At 45.4% G+C, this 23,192-nt stretch overlaps 1 protein-coding gene across 3 annotated transcripts in view; it reads right to left on the bottom strand.

The window, feature by feature from the left end:
- The window catches only part of LOC132379362 (slit homolog 1 protein-like), a 308,706-nt gene that overhangs the window by 116,522 nt on the left and 168,992 nt on the right, over positions 1–23,192 (bottom strand). For all 3 annotated transcript variants that reach the window (XM_059947126.1, XM_059947124.1, XM_059947125.1), the window contains exon 19: positions 18,685–18,828. In XM_059947126.1, coding sequence (XP_059803109.1) covers positions 18,685–18,828 — 144 coding nt within the window. The remainder of the gene's footprint in view (positions 1–18,684; positions 18,829–23,192) is intronic.

The raw sequence follows: 23,192 nt of genomic DNA, 5'->3' as shown, positions 1-23,192 counted from the left end.
CTGAAATACTTGTAAAGACCAACTGCAGAAGTATTGAGGCCATGATCACCCAGCACCAGCTGAAGTGGCTGGGGCACGTGATAAGGATGCCCCCATGTCGGCTACCCTGCAGAGTGTTGTACGGCCAGCTACATCACGATCGACGCTCAGCTGGAGGGCCGAAGAAGCGCTATAAGGATCAGATGAAGAATGCTTTAAGGAAGTGCAAGATCAGACTCGAGGACCTGGAGGATGTTGCTGTTGACCGTAACACTTGCGACAGCTGTGTAGGGACGGGGTTCGTATTCTGGAGATAGAAAGAACAACCAGAAGACAGCAGAAGGGAGCCAGGAGAAATGCAGCCATGGTTGCCATCACTACCACCACCACCACATATACATGTCCCACCTGCAATAGAGCTTGTGGGTCCAGGATAGGACTGTATAGTCATCAAAGATCTCACCGTTAAAGGAGTGGACGTCGTCATCGGATTCCGATGGAGAACTGAAGGGAAGAAGATACACACCAGCAGGAGATGTGCACGTGACTGTGTAGCCCAAGGCTATGTGTATGTCTTTACTTGTGGGCAAACAAAGCATGTGCCGATATACATATCTGTAATGCGTTGTATCTGTTAGTGACGCAGTTCCCGGCCAGTTTCCACAGGTGTACATTCTTCCTAAGAATGTGTTCTGATGTCAAGTATTCAAATGTAGCTGTCTTCTGTGATCCCCATCTTGTTGTTTCTGTGCTGTGCTTTGATAAGGTCCCACATAGGAGATTAGTGCACAAAATTAGAGCACATGGTATTGGGGGTAGGGTACTGACATGGATAGAAAATTGGTTGGCAAACAGGAAACAGTAGGGATTAACGGGTCCTTTTCCGAATGGCAGGCAGTGACTAGTGGGGTACCGCAAGGTTCGGTGCTGGGACTGCAGCTGTTTACAATATACATTAATGATTCAGATGAAGGGATTAAAAGTAACATTAGCAAATTTGCAGATGACACAAAGCTGGGTGGCAGTGTGAAATATGAGGAGGATGTTAGGAGAATGCAGGGTGATTTGGACAGGTTGGGTGAGTGGGCAGATGCATGGCAGATGCAGTTTAATGTGGATAAATGTGAGGTTATCCACTTTGGTGGGAAGAACAGGAAGACAGATTACTATCTGAATGGTGTCAAGTTAGGAAAAGGGGAAGTACAACGAGATCTAGGTGTTCTTGTTCATCAGTCACTGAAAGTAAGCATGCAGGTACAGCAGGCAGTGAAGAAAGCTAATGGCATGTTGGCCTTCATAACAAGGGGAGTTGAATATAGAAGCAAAGATGTCCTTCTGCAGTTGTACAGGGCCCTGGTGAGACCTCACCTGGAGTATTGTGTGCAGTTTTGGTCTCCAAATTTGAGGAAGGACATTCTTGCTTTTGAGGGAGTGTAGCATAGGTTCACGAGGTTAACTCCCGGGATGGCGAGACTGTCATATATTGAAAGATTGGAGCGACTGGGCTTATATACACTGGAATTTAGAAAGATGAGAGGGGATCTGATTGAAACATATAACATTATTAAGGGATTGGACATGCTAGAGGCAGGAAACATGTTCCCGATGATGGGGGAGTCCAGAACCAGAGGCCACAGTTTAAGAATAAGGGGTAGGCCATTTAGAACGGAGTTGAGGAAAAACTTTTTCACCCAGAGAGTTGTGGATCTGTGGAATGCTCTGCCTCAGATGGCAGTGGAAGCCAAGTCTCTGGATGCTTTCAAGAGAGAGTTAGATAGAGCTCTTAAAGATAGTGGAGTCAAGGGATATGGGGAGAGGGCAGGAACGGGGTACTGATTGTGGATGATCAGCCATGATCACAGTGAATGCTGGTGCTGACTCAAAGGGCCAAATGGCCTACTCCTGCACCTATTGTCTATTGGATCCATTTACTCTCTTTCCTGTTCAAACACTCAGCTTAATCCTCCTTTATATCAATAATCAGTGCATGCTGTAATGACCTGTCATTTTCAGATTCAAGTTCATTTATTACATGTAGATTGAAACATACAAAAAATGCATTTGCTGATTAAAGGGTCACGTGTATAACGTTGACTCTATTCTTTTCTATAGGTGCTGAGTTCCTCCAGCATATTGTGTGTATTACTCTGGATTTCCAACATCTGTAGATAATCTTTGTTAGTAAAATGTGAAATTTGTGTTAACAACCAACACACCCAAGGATATGCTGGGGCGGCTGAGACGTGTTACCACACATTGCAGTGCCACATCGCATACCCAACAATACAAAACATAACAAAATAAAACACAGCAGCAAAACAAACTATATGTAGATATATGGTTGTTTTGCTGTTGTTTTAAAAAAATAATTATAATCACATGTGTACACACACCCAACCCCAGGATGGTCCTCCAATCTCACTTTCATGAGGTCCCTGAGACAACTCTTCCTATCAAATATTGAGACTTCTAGGCAGAGTGGACATGGAGAGGATGTTTCCTGTAGTGGATCTTGGATCAGAGGGCACAGACTAAGACTACAAGGACAAACCTTTAGAACAGAGATGAGGAGGAATATTTATAGCCAGAGGGTGATGAATCTGTGGAATTTATTGCCGCAGGCGGCTGTGGAGGCCGAGTCATTGGGTATAATTAAGCAGAGGTTGATAGATTCTTGATTAGTAAGGGTGTTAAAGGTTACAGGGAGAAGACAGGAGAATGGGATTGAGAGAGAAATTAGCAATGATGGAATGGCAAAGCAGATGCAAAAGGCTAAGTGGCCTAATTCTGTTCCTACTAAAGGCCAATAGAAATATGAAAGCAATTAAGGCATTTTGAGGATTTTGCTCACAGATTCAGTGGCTAATTTATTAGGTACACTGGTACTCCTGCTTGTTAATGCAAATATCTAATTAACCAATCACGCAGCAACCATGATGCATAAAAGCATGCAGACGTGGTCAAGAGGTTCAGTTGTTCAAACCAGACATCAGATGGGGAAGAAATGCGATCGAAGTGACCTTAACTGTGGATTGATTGTTGGTGACAGATGAGGTGGTTTAGCCATCTCCGAAGTCGCTGATTTCCTAGGATTTTCCACACACAATATTCTCTGGAGTGTACAGAGGATGGTGCGAGAAACAAAAGAAATATAGGGTGGTAGAGAAAGCCTTTGGCACATTGGCAAATCGATGCATTGAGTACAGGAGATGGAATGTTATGTTGAAGTTGTACAAGACTTTGTGAGGCCTAATTTGGAGCTTCATCCAAACTGATGTGTAGCTTTAGTCACCTACTTGTAGGAAAGATGTAAACAAAGTTGAAAGTGTACAGAGAAAATTTACAAAGATATTGCTGGGTCTGGAGGACCTGAGTTGTATGGAAAGATTGAATAGGTTAGGATTGTATTCTTCAGAATGTAGAAGATTGAAAGGAGGTTTGATAGAGGTATACAAAATGAGGGGTTTCCACTGGGGTTGGGTAAGACTAGAGATAGGGGTCATGGGTTAAGTGTGAAAGGTGTGATGTTTAAGCGGAATATGAGGGGTAACTTCTTCACTTAAAGGGTCATGAGAGTGTGGAATGATCTGCCAGTACAAGTGGTCCATGCAAGCTCGATTTCAAGGTTTAAGAGAAGTTTGGAAAGGTACATGGATAGTAGGGATATGGAGGGCCAAGGCCCCAGTGCAGGTCGATGGAGTAGATAGTGTAAATGGTTTCAGCATTGACTAGATGGGCTGAAGGGCCTGTTTCTGGGCTGTACTTCTCTATGACTATGAGTGGCCAGTCCCTTGTTATTGAGAGAAGACCGCAGAGAATGGCCAGACTATGTCGAGCTGACAGGAGGGCTACAGTAACTCAAACAGCCATGCATTACAACAGGGGTGTGCAGAAGAGCATCTCTGAACACACAGCACATCAAAACTTGAAGTGGATGGGCTACAGCAGCAGAAAACCATAAACATGAACTCAGTGGCCACTTTATTAGGTACTTCCTGTAGCTAACGAAGCGGCCATGGAGTGTACATGAGACACATTTTGCCTAGAGGATGGTAGAAAACAAAATAAAATACGTACATTCACAAGCCCTGTGCATTACACAGCCAGTGCTGGGCAGTTTGAAGCGAGCAATGACCTTGGAGAGCAGTAGTGTAAAATATGGTCTGAATTCCATATCCCTACAGGCTGAACTCTTCCCCAGCCAGCTCTCTGTTGTAATTTCTGAAACCTCTTTGCCCAAGATTGTTTACAATCACTGCGGCTCCAGGGAGGTAGTTTGAGTTTCTTTCTGGGGCCCCTCCCTCTTCCTGCCCTGGCGAATGATCGCTCCGGTAACCTCGCTGGTGGTGGAATGCCTGGAATTGCACAGTTGTGATCTGGACAGAGTCCCAGCCTAATTCATCTGCACTGCCCGTAGCTCAGCAACAATACTCTGCGGTACAACTGGCCAGGAGGTCAGAGACGTGTGGGCCAGCTGTCCAACAGCTGCAAAGTGCTGGTATCAGGGTGGTTTCAAGGGTCATCTGTAGTTCTATAGGCAATGTGTGTATGTGTGCATTTGTGCCTGTAAGACACGCATCCAAAGGAGCCTGAGTTCTTTATTCCAGAGGTCTGGTAGGCAAAATTAGTGGAGTTAAAGAGGGGAAAGGTTACATTGTAGAAAGACTGAAGAATTTGGAACTGGGATAAAAGTCAGGGGCTAAGCAATCAGACTCCCAGTGCATGGTGGGGTAGACGTGAGGACCGGAGTGGCACTTTCGCTCCGGTAACAATTGACTTGTGTTATTAAGCAGTTGAATGCTCTAAGTTTGTTTTAGCTCTAATTGTTTTAGCCATTTCCACCCTGAAATGGGGAAGAAACTTTAAAGTGATTGGAGGAGAGTATCGGGGGATGTCAGATGTAAGTTGCTTATGTGGGGGGGGGGGGGTGTCCTTGTCATGTTAAATATTGTTTCTCTCTTGTTTTATGGCCCCCCCCCCCCATGGGGTCAATATTGTTTCCTTTCACATTATATTTCAGTGATTTGGATGACAGAAGTGGATGGCAAACTTTGTATCTTTGCAGTCGATACAAAGATGGGTGGAGGAGCAGGGAGTCTGCTGAAGGAGTGGGACAGATTGGGAGAATAGGCGGAAAAAGAGTGCCAGATAAAATACAGTATAGGCAAGGGTATGGTCATGCACTTTAGCAGAGAAATAAAGACTTCAGCTATTTTCAAAATGGGAAGAACATTTAAAAATCATAGGTGCAAAGGTTCCTTGTGCAGGTTCCCTAAAGGCAAACTGGCAGGTTGAGACTCTTGAACAAAGGGAATAACTACACTCACTTGCCCATCCATTGAGATATTCCCACAGGCCTGCACCCTGGAAACTTCCAAAAGTGCAAATCTATGATCTCTCGAGACTAACGGATGCCTATTTCAATTTTGTCCCAACTCATCCCTCTGACTGCAATTTTGCCCTATCATCTGCTTGTCCTTCCTGACAGTCTCACGGCACAATGCATCTAGTTGTATACCACCTGTTCCCCCCCCCACCTCTGCCCTATCACTCTAGTTCCCATTCCCCCCCCCCACCAAATTAGTTCACACCTTCCCCAACCACTCGAGCAGACCTGCTCCCAAGGACATTGGTACCCTGGGGTTCAGGAGTAACCCATCCCTTTAGTACAGGTCATACCTTCCCTACAAGGGATACTAATGAACCACAGATCTGAAGTCCTGTCCTCTGTAATAGTTCCTCCGCCACACATTCATCTGCCAAATCATCTTACTCTTGCCCTCAGAAACCCAGAGACTTCTGCAGTAGCTTTCTACCTAACCCCCCAAGTTCTCTCTTGGTGCCAATATGTACGAAGCCATTTAGCTGCTCACCCGATGGAAAAATCCTTCAGATCACCAGGCAGAACCATTTCAGCCTGCAGGACCCTCATCAGCAAAGCCTGCAGAACATGTGCAGTTAAACTCCTAAGAGTGTGAATGTTGGTGGGGAAACAACTTGGATGATCACTGCAGTGCAGCTGATCACCCACGTATCAAATGCCCACTGCGTCCGGAAAAGTGGCACCAACAGATAGAGATGCGGGGGGGGGGGGGGCTTCTATCCAGTAAGCTCCCCCCTTCCCCTCATTCCAGCACCACAGCATGCCTCAGTCTCTCTGCCCTCTTCCACACTCTGACCCCTCTACGTGCACAGGGAGCTCTGCTGGATTCCGGTGCAGCAGGCAACTCTCTGGACCGGACTTTGTTTGTGCAGCTTGGACTCCTTACCGAGTCTATCTCGCACACCTTCTGCATTAACAGATGTCCCTTGGGGCCTGGAATGGTCAGAGTGTGCACAAGGCCTATGCACGTGATCATCGGAGACCACCGCAAGTCCATCCAATTCCTCCTTGTCGACTCACCCCACACTCCTCTCATTTTGTGTTACCCCTAGGTCTCCACTCACCACCCTCACTTCGCCTGGTCATCTGGTCTGCTGCTGACTTTGCCCCAAGAATCTGTAGAGACGGACTCCCCATACACCCACTGGAATACTATGACTTAGCCACCGCCTTCGGTAAAGGGAAGCCAGCACTGTGCCACTAAACAGATTACACACTGCGCGATTGACCTCGTCCCGGGCATCACCCCTCCCCAAGTTAATCTGTTCTCTTTTTCCCCTCCTGAGACCCAGACCATGAATGACATCACCAAAGTGTGACAACACTGCTTCATTCCCCGCCAGTGCAGGATTCTTCTTTGTCAAAAAGAAAGATGGGGGTCTCTGTTCCTGCATAGACTACCGTGGACTCAACAAAATCGCTATTAAATACCCTCTCCCCTTGATGGACAGTGTATTTGAAACCCCATGGGGCCCAGATCTTCACTAAACTCGGTCTATGGAGCGTGTAACTGCCTGATTTATGTCTGCCAGGTGGATGACTGGATGGCAGTGTTCAAATCTCTCAGATTTTCCAACAGTCCAGCCTTCACGAGATCCTCCAAGACATGCCATAAAGTTTCACTGTAGTACACAATGCTGGGAGAACTCAGCAGGTCAGGCAGCATCCGTGAGAAAAGAGTAGCCAACGTTTCGGGCCGAGACCCTTCATCAGAAATGGGTCCTGGTGAATTCCTGATGAAGGGTCTCGGCCCGAAACGTTGGCTACTCTTTTCTCACGGATGCTGCCTGACCTGCTGAGTTCTTCCAGCATTGTGTACGTATTCTTTGATCCACGGCATCGACGGTTGTATTTTTAAAGTTTCACTGTGCTTGTCTACCACCGTTCCCATTCTCTGCCATCCAAACCCCTCTGGACCTTGTGTGGTAGAGACCATCCTTTTCCAGCAAGGACCAGACAAGAAGACACGCCCTTGTGCCGCCTTTTTGCACAAGTCCAACTCTACACGGTGTCATTGTGAAATAGGAGACAGGGAGCTATTTGTCATTAAATGGGCCTTTGAGGAATAGAGAAATTGTCTGATGGGGAACACCGAGCTCTCCCTGATCTGGACTGACCGTCAGATCCTCATCCATTCAGCAAACCCACCAATGCAACCCATGTCAGCCTCACTGAGCCATCTTCTTTGAGTAATTTGACTTCACCGCCTCAGCTACTAGGGTGGACGACCAGTCATGAAAGTTTGACCCCACAGTAACAGAGATTGACCCTTGGCCTAACATTCCATCTTCCCAGATTTTCATCCCGATCATCTGGGGCTTTGAGAACCAGATGTGCCAGGACCTACAGCACGATGCTACTCCGGCTGACACACCTAACAACTATATATACGTGCCAGCGACTGGGCACTGAGGCCCTCCAGTGGATCTACTCCTCACACCTCTCCAGCCATCGAGGACCCTGAATTTTCTGTGATGCCAGTTCTGGTAGCCCACCATGATCACAGATGCATGCCAGTTTGTTGCTGCCTGCCCTCAATGTGGCCAGTCCAATTCCTCAGACCTTCTGGTCTCTTGGGGCCCCTTCCATTCCTTCAACGCCCCATGGTCCTACACTCTCATCCGCAGTCTTTGCTCCTCCATCGATCTGGCCAGCTTCAACCGGTTACTCCTGGCCTTCAGTTATGTTTTTGTCTTGTCCTGGTAAGTATCTTGTTTTGTGGCCCCTTGCAACTCGTTATTTTGCAGTTTATTAGTAAAGTGACTGGTCACCTCTAGATCATCACCGCTGCTCAGCATTTCCTGACAAGATAGGCAAATGGTGATAGAAAGATAAAGAGCTATTTGGGAGGGAAAGGGTTGGATTGATCTTGGAGTAGGTTAAATGATTGGTACAACATGGGCTGAAGGGCCTGTACTGTGCTGTAATATTGTAACTCCATGGGCACCCACATTGTTGGGCAGGGGACCACACAGAGATTGCAATGGGAAGGATAGCTGATCACAATCCTTCTGGGGATTTTGGAACAGGTTTTTGGAACAATTGGAGCTTTTGTGGTTTTCGTTCCTCTGCGCATTTGATTTTCTAAATTCCAGATCAGAATCAGGTTTGCTATCGTTGACAAGAGAAAATCTGAAGCTGCTGGAAATCCAAGTGCACGCACACACAAGACGCTGGAGGGACTCAGCAGGCCAGGCAGCATCAATGGGAAAGTGTAAACAGTCGACGTTTCGGCTGAAACCCTTCAGCGGGACTGGAGGGGAAAAAAAGATGGGGAGTCTGAGTTAGAAGGGAGGGGAGGAAAACAGAGTAGAGGAAGTTATGAATGGACATGTTGGAAAGGGAATGGGAAGTGGAATTAAAATGGGTGGCCACGGAGATCCTGCTTTTTCTGATGGATGGAGCGTAGGTGCTCAGCGAAGCCGTTTTCAGGTCTCACCGATTATACAAGAGGCCACACTAGGAGCACCAGATACAATAGATGATCCCAACAGACTCACAGGTGAAGTGTCACCTGTTCAGAAATCTAATTGACGAGGGGAAGAAGCTGTTCCTAAAACATTGAGTGTGTGTCTTTAGGCTCGTGTACCTCCTCCCTGATGGTAGTAATAGGAAGAGAGCACGTCCTGGGTGATGAGGGTCCTTGGAAATGGATGCCACCTTTTCTGAGGCACTGCCTTTTGAAGATGTCCTCAAAGTTGGGGAGGCCAGGCCAGTGATGGAGCTGGCTTGGTTTGCAACCCTCTGCAGCCCTTACAATTGTAACTTGAGTTTCAATGTTACGGTAATGTGGAGGGATTCGAAATCAAGTCATCCATACAGCTGGATTGTTGGTCTGGAGATTAAACATGACCATTGGGGCAAAAGTCTTCATCTGAGCTGGATTATCCATGTCCAAATGTGGATGTATGTGTCACTAGTGCTGAGGTAGAGATGGCCAAGAGGTTCACGTTCCTCGATGTAAACATTGCCAATAGTGGGAGCAAATTAGGCCATTCAGCCCATCAAGCCAGCTCTACCATTCAGTCATGGCTGATACATTTTCCCTGTCAATTTCATTCTCCTTCTCCCATAACCATTGGACTACATCAGTGACATGGAGAGGGGGAGCCCGCTGCATGGGCAACAGCCGGTTCTTCAAATCTTCCTGCCCAGGCTCGTGCCCTGAAGAGAGCACAGTCCACCAGAGGCACAAACCCATGGTCCCCTGGGATCGACAGCTGCCTACTATACTAAACTGCCTCAATATAGGACACATCCTCTCCATGTTCACTCTCTCTAGGCCTTTCAACATTTGACAGTTTTGATAAGATTCTCTAACCCCCCTTCATTTTTCTAGACTCTAGTGAGTGCAGGCCCAGAGCCATCAAATGACTCTCGATCATTCCAAACCTTTCATTCCTCAGTCCAAAAAGCTGTTGTCAAGAAACCTTTATTTCCTTAGAAGACTAGGGAAATTCAACATGTTGATTCTCACTGATTTTTACAGAACCACCACAGACAGCATGCTGTCTGATACCTCATGCCTTGGCATGGCAGCTGCTCTACCTGTGATGAGGAGAAACTACAGGGAGTTTGAGCACATGACAGAGACCAGCCTCCTCTCCATGCACTCTGTCTGCACTTCACACTGCCTTAAAAAGCTGTTATCTTTTATAACTCCAACACGCAAAACTAACTGGAAGGAAAAGATGGGAGCCCAGGACAACATGTACATTTAGTTTTTACTGTAGGTGAGGCGCACACTTATGACATAGTGGCGTAACAACGTATGCCACTCATGTACCTTTACATTCAACCTGTAATGAATTATGTAAACCAGAAGCAATGCTTAATCAAATATATTTACAATATTACTGAAACAACAACTATACTGACATCCGCAGCATAGTAAATTTAAAATTATCCCATTTAAGTCTAAATATTTAATCGCTGTGAGGGATTTCTTAATGTTGATGGATAATGTCTTCCCTGATGAGGGGGATCACTCTGCTTGGCGGGTGAGACTTAATTTCAGGTTCTGGGACATCTTCTGTGGTGGTTCTAGGACTGCAGGAAGTGGTTCTGACAGCTTTGGACAAGCCCTTTTGATTATCTCAGTCCCTTGCAAGACTGCTTGTCCAGGAGTGAAGCATCGAACCCTCTTGTTTGACCTCATTTTGCCTCAGCTCTTCGTCCTGCATACTCATTTTGAGATTGGGTTTGAGGAGATCCAAGCACAAGTGCAAGGGACAGCCCAGGAACAGCAGAGCTGGAGAGTTGTTGGTTGTGGAGTGTGCTGGATTGCAATATGCAAGGAGGAAGTGGGTGATGCTCTGATTCACTGTTAATATAGTGTGTTCTGCTGACATTGCTCGCAGTGTGTTCTTTGGACTCTGGACAAACCTTTCCACCAAGCCGTTTGTAGCTGGATGTTACGGTACTGATGTAATATGTCATTTACAGATGTTCCCCAACAACCTGTGGTCCATTGTCACTGACTAAATGTTGTGAACACCAGTCCTTGAAGAGGCTTATCAACAGTGTGTGAGGCTGTATCAGAGGCTACGGGGACACTTCCGGCCACTTTGTAGCTGCATCCACTACTAGGAAAAAATTTGCACCTATAAATGGTCCAGCAAAATCTATGTGAATCCCCTGCAATGGCAATGCAGGCCATTCCCAGGGATGGCGAGGTGTTGATGTTGGCATCTTCTGGACACGTTGGCATCCAGAACAGTGTATAGCAAGCTGCTTGATCTGCTGCCTACCAGATAAAACTTCAAGGCAACGCTTTCATTTAGACCACGCCTAGATGACTGGCACGTCACCCCACCAAGACTTCAGCTCTCAGTTTGGATCCTACAACAATACTCAATCCCCGCACAGGACAACCTCCATCCAAGGGCAGGTTCATCCTGGCACTTGTAAAAATGGGTGCACTGGAATTTCTGCTGCACATTCCAGCAATTTCACATTGTCATGTAGAACTGAGGCAGTGTGGGGTCTTTGCTGGTTTCCCTTTGGTTCATGCCTGCCATAATAGGGCAGCTTTCAAGAGGAGTGATCTCTTTTGCAAAATTTTCAGGTTCTTCCTTTACAATGGGTAAAAGGGACAATGCATCAACAGTTCCATCATTAGTCATCCTCTTGATTCAGTCTTGTAATTCTGCTCTCCAAGAAACAGAGCCCATCTCTACATTCATGCTGCTGCTGTTAGTGGAACACCCTTCTGTGGACTGAAAATGGACACCCGTGGTTGATGATCTGTAATGAGGGCAAGCTCTCTCCCACTGGTTGAAATATTTATACCCCAAATCAAACTCAAGGCCTCTCTGTCAATCTGTGCAGAAGTTTTGGCTGCAGCAGTAAGGGAATGCCGGCTGGTGGCGCAGTGACATCAGCGCCGGACTCCGGAATGAAGGTTCCCGAGTTCGAATCCAGTCTGGGCCGCTTCCGGACACGCTTTCCATCCAAGCCAGGTTGAGCGTCGAGCTCGCAACTCGGCCTCGTAAGAAAAAACACTGCGCTGTGAGAAGGACGTGGGGGACCACTCACAGAATCTTTCCTCCAAGACAACATTTTGAAAAAAAAATGGTCGCCGAGGCTCTAAAAAAATGTAAGTAAATCAAAAAAGTAAGGGAATGTGATGCAAAGGCTACAGAGCATTCACTTCCATCACTCGTAACATGACTGCACCTATACCATAAACTGAGGCTTCACATGCAAGTTTCACTAGACGCAATGCCTGAGTATAGTCTGACGTAACCATTTTTTTTGTCTTTTAGAAAGCTACCTCACATTGTTTTGTCCAGCACTATTACTTTTCAGTCTGTAGTAAAAGGTTGAGGGGTGAAGCACAGTTGCCAGGGTTGGTCAGAACCTGTTCTAGTGACTGACGAATCCTAAAAAGGATTGCAGCTCTGACAACATCCTTTGGCTTTGGGGCATCGGCCACTGCTTGAATTTTCTCAGCGCACTTGTATAAATCTTGTGCGTCAATGGTGTGACCACAGCAAGTGAAGCTTGGCGTAATGGATTCACAATTGTTGTGTTGTGCAACGAGCCCATAATCTTCTAATCTTTTCAACACTGTCTTGAGATTTTGGAGATGTTCCTTGTCATCCTTACTGGTAACAATGATGTCATCCAGGTAACATGAATGTCTAAACAACCTTGCAGCACCTAGAAACATAGAAAATAGGTGCAGGAGTAGGCCATTCGGCCCTTCGAGCCTGCACCGCCATTCAGTATGATCATGGCTGATCATCCAACTCAGAACCCTGTACCTACCTGTCTCCATACCCCCAACCTGGTCCAGAGTTTTCTGCCAGAGTGCAGCTGCACTCCTTTATGAGTGTTTATGGCGAGAAAAACTTTGGGCTCTTCTTCTATCCCCATCTGTAGGTAGGCCTCTGCTAAGTCCGCTTTGCTGAAGTGTTTCTCTTCAGAAAGGTTTGCAAAGACGTCCCCTATCCTGGGCAGAGGATCTACTTTCAGCATTGGGTTTACGGTGATCTTAAAATCACCACAGATCCTGACAGACACATTCTTCTTGGTTACTGGGACCATTGGCATTGTCCACGGGCTCCACTCAATCTTAGAAAAAATTCCTTCAGCCTCTGTGCAATCTAGCTCACTGGCTATTTTATCACAGATGGTATAAGGAACCGGATGGGCTTTGTAAAACTTGAGTGTGGCATTTTCATTTAACACCATTTTACCCTTAATACATTTGTGTTTTCCAATGCCATCCTAAAACACTTCTGTAGCATTATAATGTTCAATTAGGTTTGTGGGTCTGGCAAGTGATAAAGCATTCTCTGCAAATAGGTATAACCATATAACAATCACAGCACGGAAACAGGCCATCTCGGCCCTCCTAGTCCGTGCCGAACTCTTAATCTCACCTAGTCCCACCTACCCGCACTCAGCCCATAACCCTCCACTCCTTTCCTGTCCATATACCTATCCAATTTTACCTTAAATTACACAACTGAACTGGCCTCTACTACTACAGGAAGCTCATTCCACACAGCTATCACTCTCTGAGTAAAGAAATGCCCCCTCGTGTTTCCCTTAAACTTCTGCCCCCTAACTCTCAAATCATGTCCTCTCGTTTGAATCTCCCCTACTCTCAATGGAAACAGCCTATTCACATCAACTCTATCTATCCCTCTCAAAATTTTAAATACCTCGATCAAATCCCCCCTCAACCTTCTACGCTCCAATGAATAGAGACCTAACTTGTTCAACCTTTCTCTGTAACTTAAGTGCTGAAACCCAGGTAACATCCTAGTAAATCGTCTCTGCACTCTCTCTAATTTATTGATATCTTTCCTATAATTCGGTGACCAGAACTGTACACAATATTCCAAATTTGGCCTTACCAATGCCTTGTACAATTTTAACATTACATCCCAACTTCTGTACTCAATGCTTTGATTTATAAAGGCCAGCATTCCAAAAGCCTTCTTCACCACCCTATCTACATGAGACTCCACCTTCAAGGAACTATGCACTGTTATTCCTAGATCTCTCTGTTCCACTGCATTCCTCAATGCCCTACCATTTACCCTGTATGTTCTATTTGGATTATTCCTGCCAAAATGTAGAACCTCACACTTCTCAGCATTAAACTCCATCTGCCAATGTTCAGCCCATTCTTCTAACTGGCATAAATCTCCCTCCAAGCTTTCAAAACCCACCTCATTATCCACAACACCTCCTACCTTAGTATCATCGGCATACTTACTAATCCAATTTACCACCCATCATCCAGATCATTTATGTATATTACAAACAACATTGGGCCCAAAACAGATCCCTGAGGCACCCCACTAGTCACTGGCCTCCATCCCGACAAAAAAAAAATCCACCACTACTCTCTGGCATCTCCCATCTAGCCACTGTTGAATCCATTTTATTACTCCAGCATTAATACCTAACGACTGAACCTTCTTAACTAACCTTCCATGTGGAACTTTGTCAGAGGCTTTGCTGAAGTCCATATAGACTACATCCACTGCCTTACCCTCGTCAACATTCCTCGTAACTTCTTCAAAAAATTCAATAAGGTTTGTCAAACATGACCTTCCACGCACAAATCCATGCTGGCTACTCCTAATCAGATCCTGTCTATCCAGATAATTATTAATACTATCTCTAAGAATACTTTCCATTAATTTACCCACCACTGATGTCAAACTGACAGGTCTATAATTGCTAGGCTTACTTCTAGAACCCTTTTTAAACAATGGGACCACATGAGCAATATGCCAATCCTCCGGCACTATCCCCGTTTCTAATGACATCTTAAAGATCTCCGTCAGAGCTCCTGCTATTTCTACACAAACTTCCCTCAAGGTCCTATCAGGACCCGGAGATTTAGCCACTTTTAAATTTCTTAAAAGTGCCAGTACTTCCACCTCTCTAATTGTCATAGGTTCCATAACTTCCTTACTTGTTTCCCACACCTTACACAATTCAATATCCTTCTCCTTAGTGAATACCGAAGAGAAGAAATCGTTCAAAATCTCTCCCATCTCCCTCGGCTCCACACATAGCTGACCACTCTGATTCTCTAAGGAGCCAATTTTATCCCTAGTATATTAGTAGTTAATAGTTAATAGTATATTAACTATTTATTTACAAACAGTAAAAATTTGACCAATCATTCATGATCCTCAAGTTGCAGACTCTACAAAGCTGAATATTCAACAAACGTACTTGGTTTAAAGTGCGCAGAGACCATACCTTCCCAAAAGTCATATCTGAAACAGAGGACAAAGAGAGCAAGCCCCTTCCATGTGCTATTCTGTATCCCCAGTATATTCCAATAGCTGAACACCAGGCAGCTATCCAATGGGGAAAAGCAGCTGCAGCTTCTAAACTGACCAATCACAATGGAAGTGCCTTTCGACAATCAGAATAAAGCACGACCCCACAGGACAAGCACCATCCTTTCTATAACAGGGTGTCAGAAATGGTACATAATTCTTTAAGTGTGGCTTCACCAACAATTTATATAAATGTAATATAATTTTCCAGCACCTTTTCTCAGTGCCTTGACTTATGAAGGCCAAAGTGCCAAATACCTTCTACATCTGCGTCACCATTATCAGTGAATGTCTGCAAGACAGACAATCTCAAGGTAGCGAATGGTAACATTTACATACTTTAATAATAAATTTTACTTTGACTTTTGATGGTGCTCATGAACTCTGTGGTTCTTCTACCACCTCCTTTGTATTTTATTGCAGTTGTATAGCGCCTTGGCGAGTTTACATCTGGATTATGGAGTATGGTTTTAGTCTAACTTGCTACCTGTGGATGTGTGGAGGATCAGACGGATCTTGGGGTCTGAGTCTGTAGGACACTCAAAGCTGCTCCGCAGGTTGAATTTGTGGTTAAGAAAGCATATGGTGCATTGGCCGAGAAGTAATGTTGCAGCTATAAGGGACCCTGGTCAGACCCCACTTGGAGTACTGCGCTCAATTCTGGTCGCCTCACTAAAGGAAGGACGTGGAAACCATAGAAAGGGTGCAGAGGAGATTTACAAGGATGTTGCCTGGATTGGAGAGCATGAAGAACAGGGTGAGAGAACTCGGCCTTTACTCCTTGGAGTGACGGAGGATGAGAGGTGACCTGATAGAGGTGTACAAGATAATGAGAGGCATTGATCATGTGGATAGACAGAGGCCTTTTTCCAGGACTGAAATGGCTAGTACGAGAGGGTACAGTTTTTTTGGAAGTAGGTATGGAGGAGATGTCAATAGTAAGTTTTTTTTACTCAGAGAGTGGTGAGTGCGTGGAATGGGCTGCCGGTGACAGTGGTGGAGGCGGATATGGTAGTCTTTTAAGAGACTCCTGGACAGGTACATGGAGCTCAGAAAAGTAGAGGGCTATGGGTAACCCTAGGTAATTTCTAAGTTAAGGACAAGTTCAGCACAGCTTTGTGGGCTGAAGGGCATGTATTGTGCTATAGGTTTTCTGGGTTCTATCTTCTATATAAGACCCCATTCTAAAAATGGAGAAATCTCTTCCTGTATATTTTAACATGCACCCTCACCTGATCATCTGTTGCTACCATATGGCACCTTCAAGGAACTTCCTGTATACATATTGGCTGCCTTATTTCCAACATTCACTTCCTCCAATGTTCTTGGATATACAGTGGTTTCCAGCTAAACGGCCCATTGGTTAATTGAGGCAGCTGCTTATTTGGGACAACTCTTAAAGAATCAAAATTAATCCAAAGTTCAAAGTAAAATTTATTATCAGAGTACATGCACGTCACCACATATAGCCATGACATTCTTATTCCTGCTGGCATACTTAGCAAATGTACGGAATAGTAACTGTAAATGGGATCAATGAACAACAAACTGTGCAAATAGAAATATGAATAAATAGCAATAAATACCAAGAGCATGAAGTAGCAAGGTAGAGTCCTTAAAGTGAGACCATCAGATGTGGGAACATCAGAAACAGATTGAGTGTAGTCATCTCTTTTGCTCGAGAGCCTGATGGTTGAGGGGCAGTAACTGTTCTTGAACCTGGTGGTGTGAGTCCTGAGACACCTGTACCTTCTACCTGATGGCAGCGACAAAGAGCATGGTCTGGGTGGTGAGGATCTTTGATGGATGCTGCTTTTCCATGGCAATGTTTCACGCACATGCACTCAATGGTCGAGAGAGATTTAAATCACGATTTACTCCCTTTTTAGGATCTTCCGCTCCAAGGCATTGGTTTTCCCATACCAGGCTGTAAGGCAGCCAGTCGACACACTTTCCACCACACATCCATAGAAGTTTGCCAAGGTTTTCAATGATATGCCGAATGTCCGCGGACTTCTGAGGAAGTAGAGGCGCTGTCGTGCTTTCTTCACAATTACATTTGTACGATGGGTCCAGGACAGGTCCTCTGAGATGGTGACACCCAGGAATTTAAAGTTAATGACACTCTCCACCTCTGATCCTCCGATGATTACTGGCTTATGGACCTCCTGTTTCCATCGGCTGAAGTCCACAATTAGTTCCTTGATCTTACTGACATTGAGCGAGAGGTTGTTATGACACCACTCTGCCAAATTTTCAGTCCCCCTCCTGTATGCTGATTCATCACCCCTCTTTGATTCAGCCCACAACAGTGGTGTCATCTGCAAATGTGTATACGGTGCTGGTGACGTAATTAACCACACAGTCATAGGTGTAAAGTGAGTAGAGCAGGGGTTAAGAACACATCCCTGTGATGCTCCTGTGCTGACGGAGACTCTGGAGGAGATGTTTTTGCCAATCTGAACTAACTGGGGTCTGTAAGTGAGTAAACCCAGGATTCAATTGCGTAAAGAGGTATAAGAGGCGTAACTGAATAAGAGGCCCAGATCTTGGTGTTTATTGTTTAGTTCTGAGGGGATGATGGTGTTAAATACTGAGCTGTAGTCAATAAAGAGCATCCTAATGCATGTATCTTTGCTGTCCAGATGTTCCAGGGTTGAGTGAAGAGCCAATGAGATGGCATCTGCTGTGGACCTGTTGCTCTGGTAGACAAATTGGAGCGGGTGCAAGTTGCCATTTAGACAGGAGCTGGTGTGCTTCAGCACCAGCCTCTCAAAACGCTTCATCCAGTGTCTCTGGACGATAGTCATTGAGGTAGGTTCTTGGGCACCGGTATGATCAAGAATATAGCTGGGATTCCCTTCATTTATTCAGGATTCTATGCTGCTTAAATGGGATAGGAGACTGTTGCCAAGAAGCTTCTAACTAGTGCCAGTCACATGCACTTCTGTGGTCGTTAGGCACTACATTGTGCTCAGAGCAGACAGCTTCTAATTAGCATCAGTTGTGTGTTATCCATTTGGGCTGGTGGATGTTCATTCAAAAGGCAGTGATATTTGATCATTTTTGTTTTTTTTAAATTTTGACTTTAAAGCATTCCAGACCCTTTTCATGTATTTTCATTTATTATCTGATTATCCTTCCCGGTCTGCTACTTCCTCCCCATAAGCTTTGACGCCCTGATTAAACAAGAACCTATCTGCTTTAAATATTACCCAATGATTTGGCCTGCACAGCCACCTGTGCCAATGAATTCCACAGAGTCACCACCCTCTGGCTAAAGAAATTCTTTCTCACCTCTGTTCTAACGGGACGTCCCTCTGGTCTGAGGGTGTGCCCTCTGGTTCTAGATTCACCCATTATTGAAAATGTCCTCTCCACATCCATTCTACCCAGTCCTTTTGATATTGAATGCTACAATGAAGATTTGGGGAATGCAATCGTGGAAAGCATTGTATCGAGACATCAAGGCGGGAAATACGAAGGTGAGGAGGGTGTACTCACAGGGTAGAGAGTGAATGCAGAGTATCGAAGGCAGCTGGCGTGATGGTGGCGATCTGGTTGTCGTACAGTGAGAGGAGGCGAACAGCGGTCAGTCCAATGAAGCTGTCATTGTGGATGCAGCGGATGCGATTATTCCTCAACATCCTGGGGAAAGGAAGAGTCAAGATTATTAAACGTCATTTCCTGTACATCAGTATAAAGGAGAACAAAATAATTGTTACTCCAGATCCGATGCAGCATAAAATAAGCAACACAATAATACTAAAAACGCAAATACATAAGATAACTTATCGCCCTACAATCATTTTATGTCTATGAAGTGACACTGGGCACAGGAGTTCCCATACAGAAGGTGACTCTGACAGGTAATGATAAAGTAGTGGCGGGTTAGCGGGTGGAGGCGTTGACCGGCCTTACTGCTTGGGAAAAGTAACTGTTTTTGGGTCTGGTGTCCTAACGTGGATGCTACATACCTCCTTCCTGAAGGAGAGGGACAAACAGTCCATGAGCAGGTGAGTGGGACCCTGCATCATGTTACTGGCCCTTCCTTGGCACCGTCCTGCATACGTCTTTGGTGGGCTAGTGATGGCACTTTCATGAGAGCATCCTGAGCAGCTGCATCACTGCCTGGTTCGGAAATTGCACCACCTCGGATCGCAAGATTCTGCAGCGGATAGTGAGGTCAGCTGAGAAGATCACTGGGGGTTTCTTTTCCCACCATTACGGACATGTACACTACATGCTGCATCCGCAAAGCAAACAGCATTATGAAGGACCCCACACACCCCTCATACAAACTCTTCTCCCTCTTGCCATCTGGGAAAAGGCACCGAAGCATTCGGGCTCTCACGACCAGACTATGTAACAGTTTCTTCCTCCAAGCCATCAGACTCCTCAATACCCAGAGCCTGGACTGACACCTTACTGCCCTATTGTCCTGTTTATTATTTATTGTAATGCCTGCACGGTTTTGTGCACTTCATGCAGTCCTGGGTGGGTCTGTAGTCTAGTATAGTTGTTTATTTTTCTGTGTTGTTTTTTACGTAGTTCAGTCTGTCATGTAACATCATGGTCTTGAAAACTGTTGTCTCCTTTTTACTATGCACTGTACCAGCAGTTATGGTCGAAATGACAATAAAAAATGACTTGATTTGACTTGACTTGATGTGATTATGGACCTGTATTCCCAGATCCCTTTGTTTTACCACACACGTCAATGCCCTACGGTTCACCGTGTATGTCCTATCCTGGTCCATCCTTCTGAAGTGCAACCCTATCCTAACTGATTAACACACACACAAAATGGTGGTGGAACTCAGCATCTATGGAGAGGAATAAACAGTCGAGGTTTTGGGCTGAGAGCCTTCATCAGTCTCTTTATTGAGATTGTGATTAACAACTGCTGGCTTTCCTCGAAACGTGTCGTATATTTCCCAAGTAATAACAATGTGTGTCTATTGCTCTGGACTTGGGAAACCTGAATTTCCTTTCAGTTTCTCTCTGTGTGCAGTGAAGCGTCCCTAAAGGAAAATGTGGAATGCTTTCCAATCCCCAGTAATGAGCAGAAGCTCCCAAGGGAAACCAACACTGTACTGGGTTACAATATTGACATTTCCTGTATTTCATTTGGATTGGACAGCCAATATTCCAATAAGCCTCACTTCCTGAATCAATATATCGTCAAAGCCCTGTGTCAGGTGGTATCTCGAAAGGATAATAAAGCAACAGAACACAAGATCGATTTAGGGAAAAAAATAAAATCCCTTGTTACTTGAGCAGGCTTAATTTAAAGATGATTGGAGGAAAGTATGGGGGGGTGGTGTCAGAAGTACGTCTTTGTTAGGATGAGACTGGTGAGTGCGTAGAATGCGTTTCAGGGGTGGTAGTAGATGTGGAAACATTAGAGACATTTGAGAGACTCTTGGATAGACAGATGGATGCAGGAAAATGGAGGGCTGTGTGGAGGAAAGGTTAGGCTGATCTTAGAGTAGGTACCGCACAGTACAGGCCAAAAGTCCTGGACTAGTAAACACAAAGTACACTACAGATGCTGTGGTCAAATCAACATGTACAAACAAGCTGGATGAACTCAGCAGGTTGGGCAGCATCTGTTGAAAGGAGCAGTCAACGGATGCTGCCCGACCTGCTGAGTTCCTCCAGCTTGCTTGTACGTGTTGAAAAGTCCTGGATCATTCTATGTTCAATGTTCTATGGCTTATCTACTTGGACATACTGGTTCTGTGTTCTACATAGATGACACCAATTAAAGGTTGAGAGGGATAATAAATCATCCATGATGGTGTAGACTTGATGGGCTGAATGGCTTAATTCTGCTCCTATGTCTTGTGGTCTTACTGGCCTCTGAATGACTTTAACCTTCACAAACTCCCAGTTAACCTCTAACTGACCAGAATTTGGTCAGTGGGTCAATGGGCATGCAGTCATCTTTAAACCACTGAGGATAGGTGATGCATTGGTTCCATATAAGCCCCACACCTCCCATTCTAGGATGCTGCACTTGACAATGAATCAAACATTCCAACAATTTATAAATGGTACCCAAATAAAAACTGTCCCCAAAAGATGGCAGACAATTCACACACACATTCTGTGGTCTAATGAAAGGTCTTGGCCCAAATCATTGACTGTTTATTCCCTTTCTTAGATATTGTATGACGTTGAGTTTTTCCAGCATTTTGTATGTGTTGCTCAGTCAATTCACAATTAGTCCAGTAATATTATAGGAAATATAATATTGGATATAAATGGAGGTTGTCATAGCACGATTTGGTAGTGGGGATAAGCTCCCAATGGTTAGTACTTCAAATTACCTCTGACAACCAAGTCCAGCTCCCGGCCTTCACATGTGGCTTGGCCACTAAGCCTGGCGGAACTGTTTCTACTGACAGGCAAAGGAGTAAAGGCGGGTCACTGGCGCCTTAAACCCACTCACCTCAGTCAGACGGGGCTTGGCAGCTCCTGTAGGGGATGGAAAACTCTGACCTGAAACCTCCATTTCTTTGTGGATACACCCACTCATGGGGAAGGCTTCAGAAGTAAACCCCGAGGAAACCTCCAGAGCTTGACTCCTTCAGGCAGTCCCACGTTGAGTTCAATGATGACTGGCAACTCCTGCGATGCTGCTGATATCAAACTGCCATTCTGCCGTTCCTTTGGATTCCTCGCTGGTGTGGAGAGGGGGAGCTTGCTCTCCATGTTGTACTGGCCTGGCTTGCGTATCATGTAGAGTCAACAACCAAGGTTGACCCTGGCCACCAGAAGGCCTCGATATGGAGAGGATACGTAACCTTGAATTCCTTGGTGCTATCATATCGGAGGTTCTGTTCTGGGAGCGGGATGGAAGTGCTACTCCAAAGGCAGGAAAGCAACTTCTGCTTTCTTTGAAGTTTGAGTAGGTTCAGCATGTCACGTAAAACTTTGACACACCTTGGAGAGTATCCTAACTGGTTGCATCACAGGCTAGTATGGAAACACCAATGTCCAGGAATGGAAAACTCTACAGAAAGTGGTGGATAGAGCCCAGTCCATCACAGGCAAAGCCCTCCCCACTGCTGAGCACACTCGTATGGAGTGCTATCGTTAAGCAGTGGCGTCTATCACCAAAGACCCCAACCGTCCAGCCACAATGTTGTGCCAAGCTGATTAGACTAGTAATTAAATACATAACTCAAATAACTTCTTCAACCTACACAATACCCATATCCTATCATTCTCTGCACATACACCTGCCAATCTGAGAGACTCTTAAATACTTATATCCATCCAGCACCACCCCTGGCATTCCAGGCATCCACTACTCTGTTTAAAATAACTTCCTCTGCAAATTTCCTTTTGAACTTTCCCCCTCTTTCCTTAAATGCACACCCTCTGGTATTAAATATTTCAACCAGGGGAAAAGGATACCAGCTGTGTACTGTCTCTATGCCGCTCGTAATCCTATAAATTGGTCTCCGCTCAGTTTCTGACGCTCCAGAGAAAACAACCCAAGTTTGTTCAACTGCTCCTTGGAGCACATGCCCTCTAATCCGGGCAGTGCCCTGGCAAACCTCTGCAGCCCTTCCCATCGCCTCTGATATGATTAGAACATAGAACAGTACAGGCCCTTCAGCCCACAATGTGTGTGACCCTTTAACCTGCTCCAAGATCGATCTAACCCTCCCCCTTCCTCCCCCCCCCCCCCCCCACACGGCCCACTATTTCTCCATCATCCCATGTGCCTATCAAACAGTCTCTTCAATGCCCTTAGTTTATCTGTTAGACAACTACCCCTGGCAGGGTGTTCCATGTACCCATCACTCTCTGTGTGAAGAAACTACCTCTGATATCCCCTACAATACTTTCCTCCAAACACCTCAAAATTATGCCCCCTCGTATTAACCGTTTCCACCCTGGGAAAAAGTCCACTTGACCAAGCTGTCCACTTGACCTATGCCTCTTATCATCTTGTACACCTCCATCAAGTCACCTCTCGTCCTCCTTTGCTGCAA

Source organism: Hypanus sabinus, chromosome 22 (genome assembly GCF_030144855.1).
Source record: "Hypanus sabinus isolate sHypSab1 chromosome 22, sHypSab1.hap1, whole genome shotgun sequence".
Lineage (NCBI taxonomy): Eukaryota > Metazoa > Chordata > Chondrichthyes > Myliobatiformes > Dasyatidae > Hypanus > Hypanus sabinus.
Note: the sequence above shows the minus strand (reverse complement) of the source record. Positions and strands in the feature narration are given on the sequence as shown.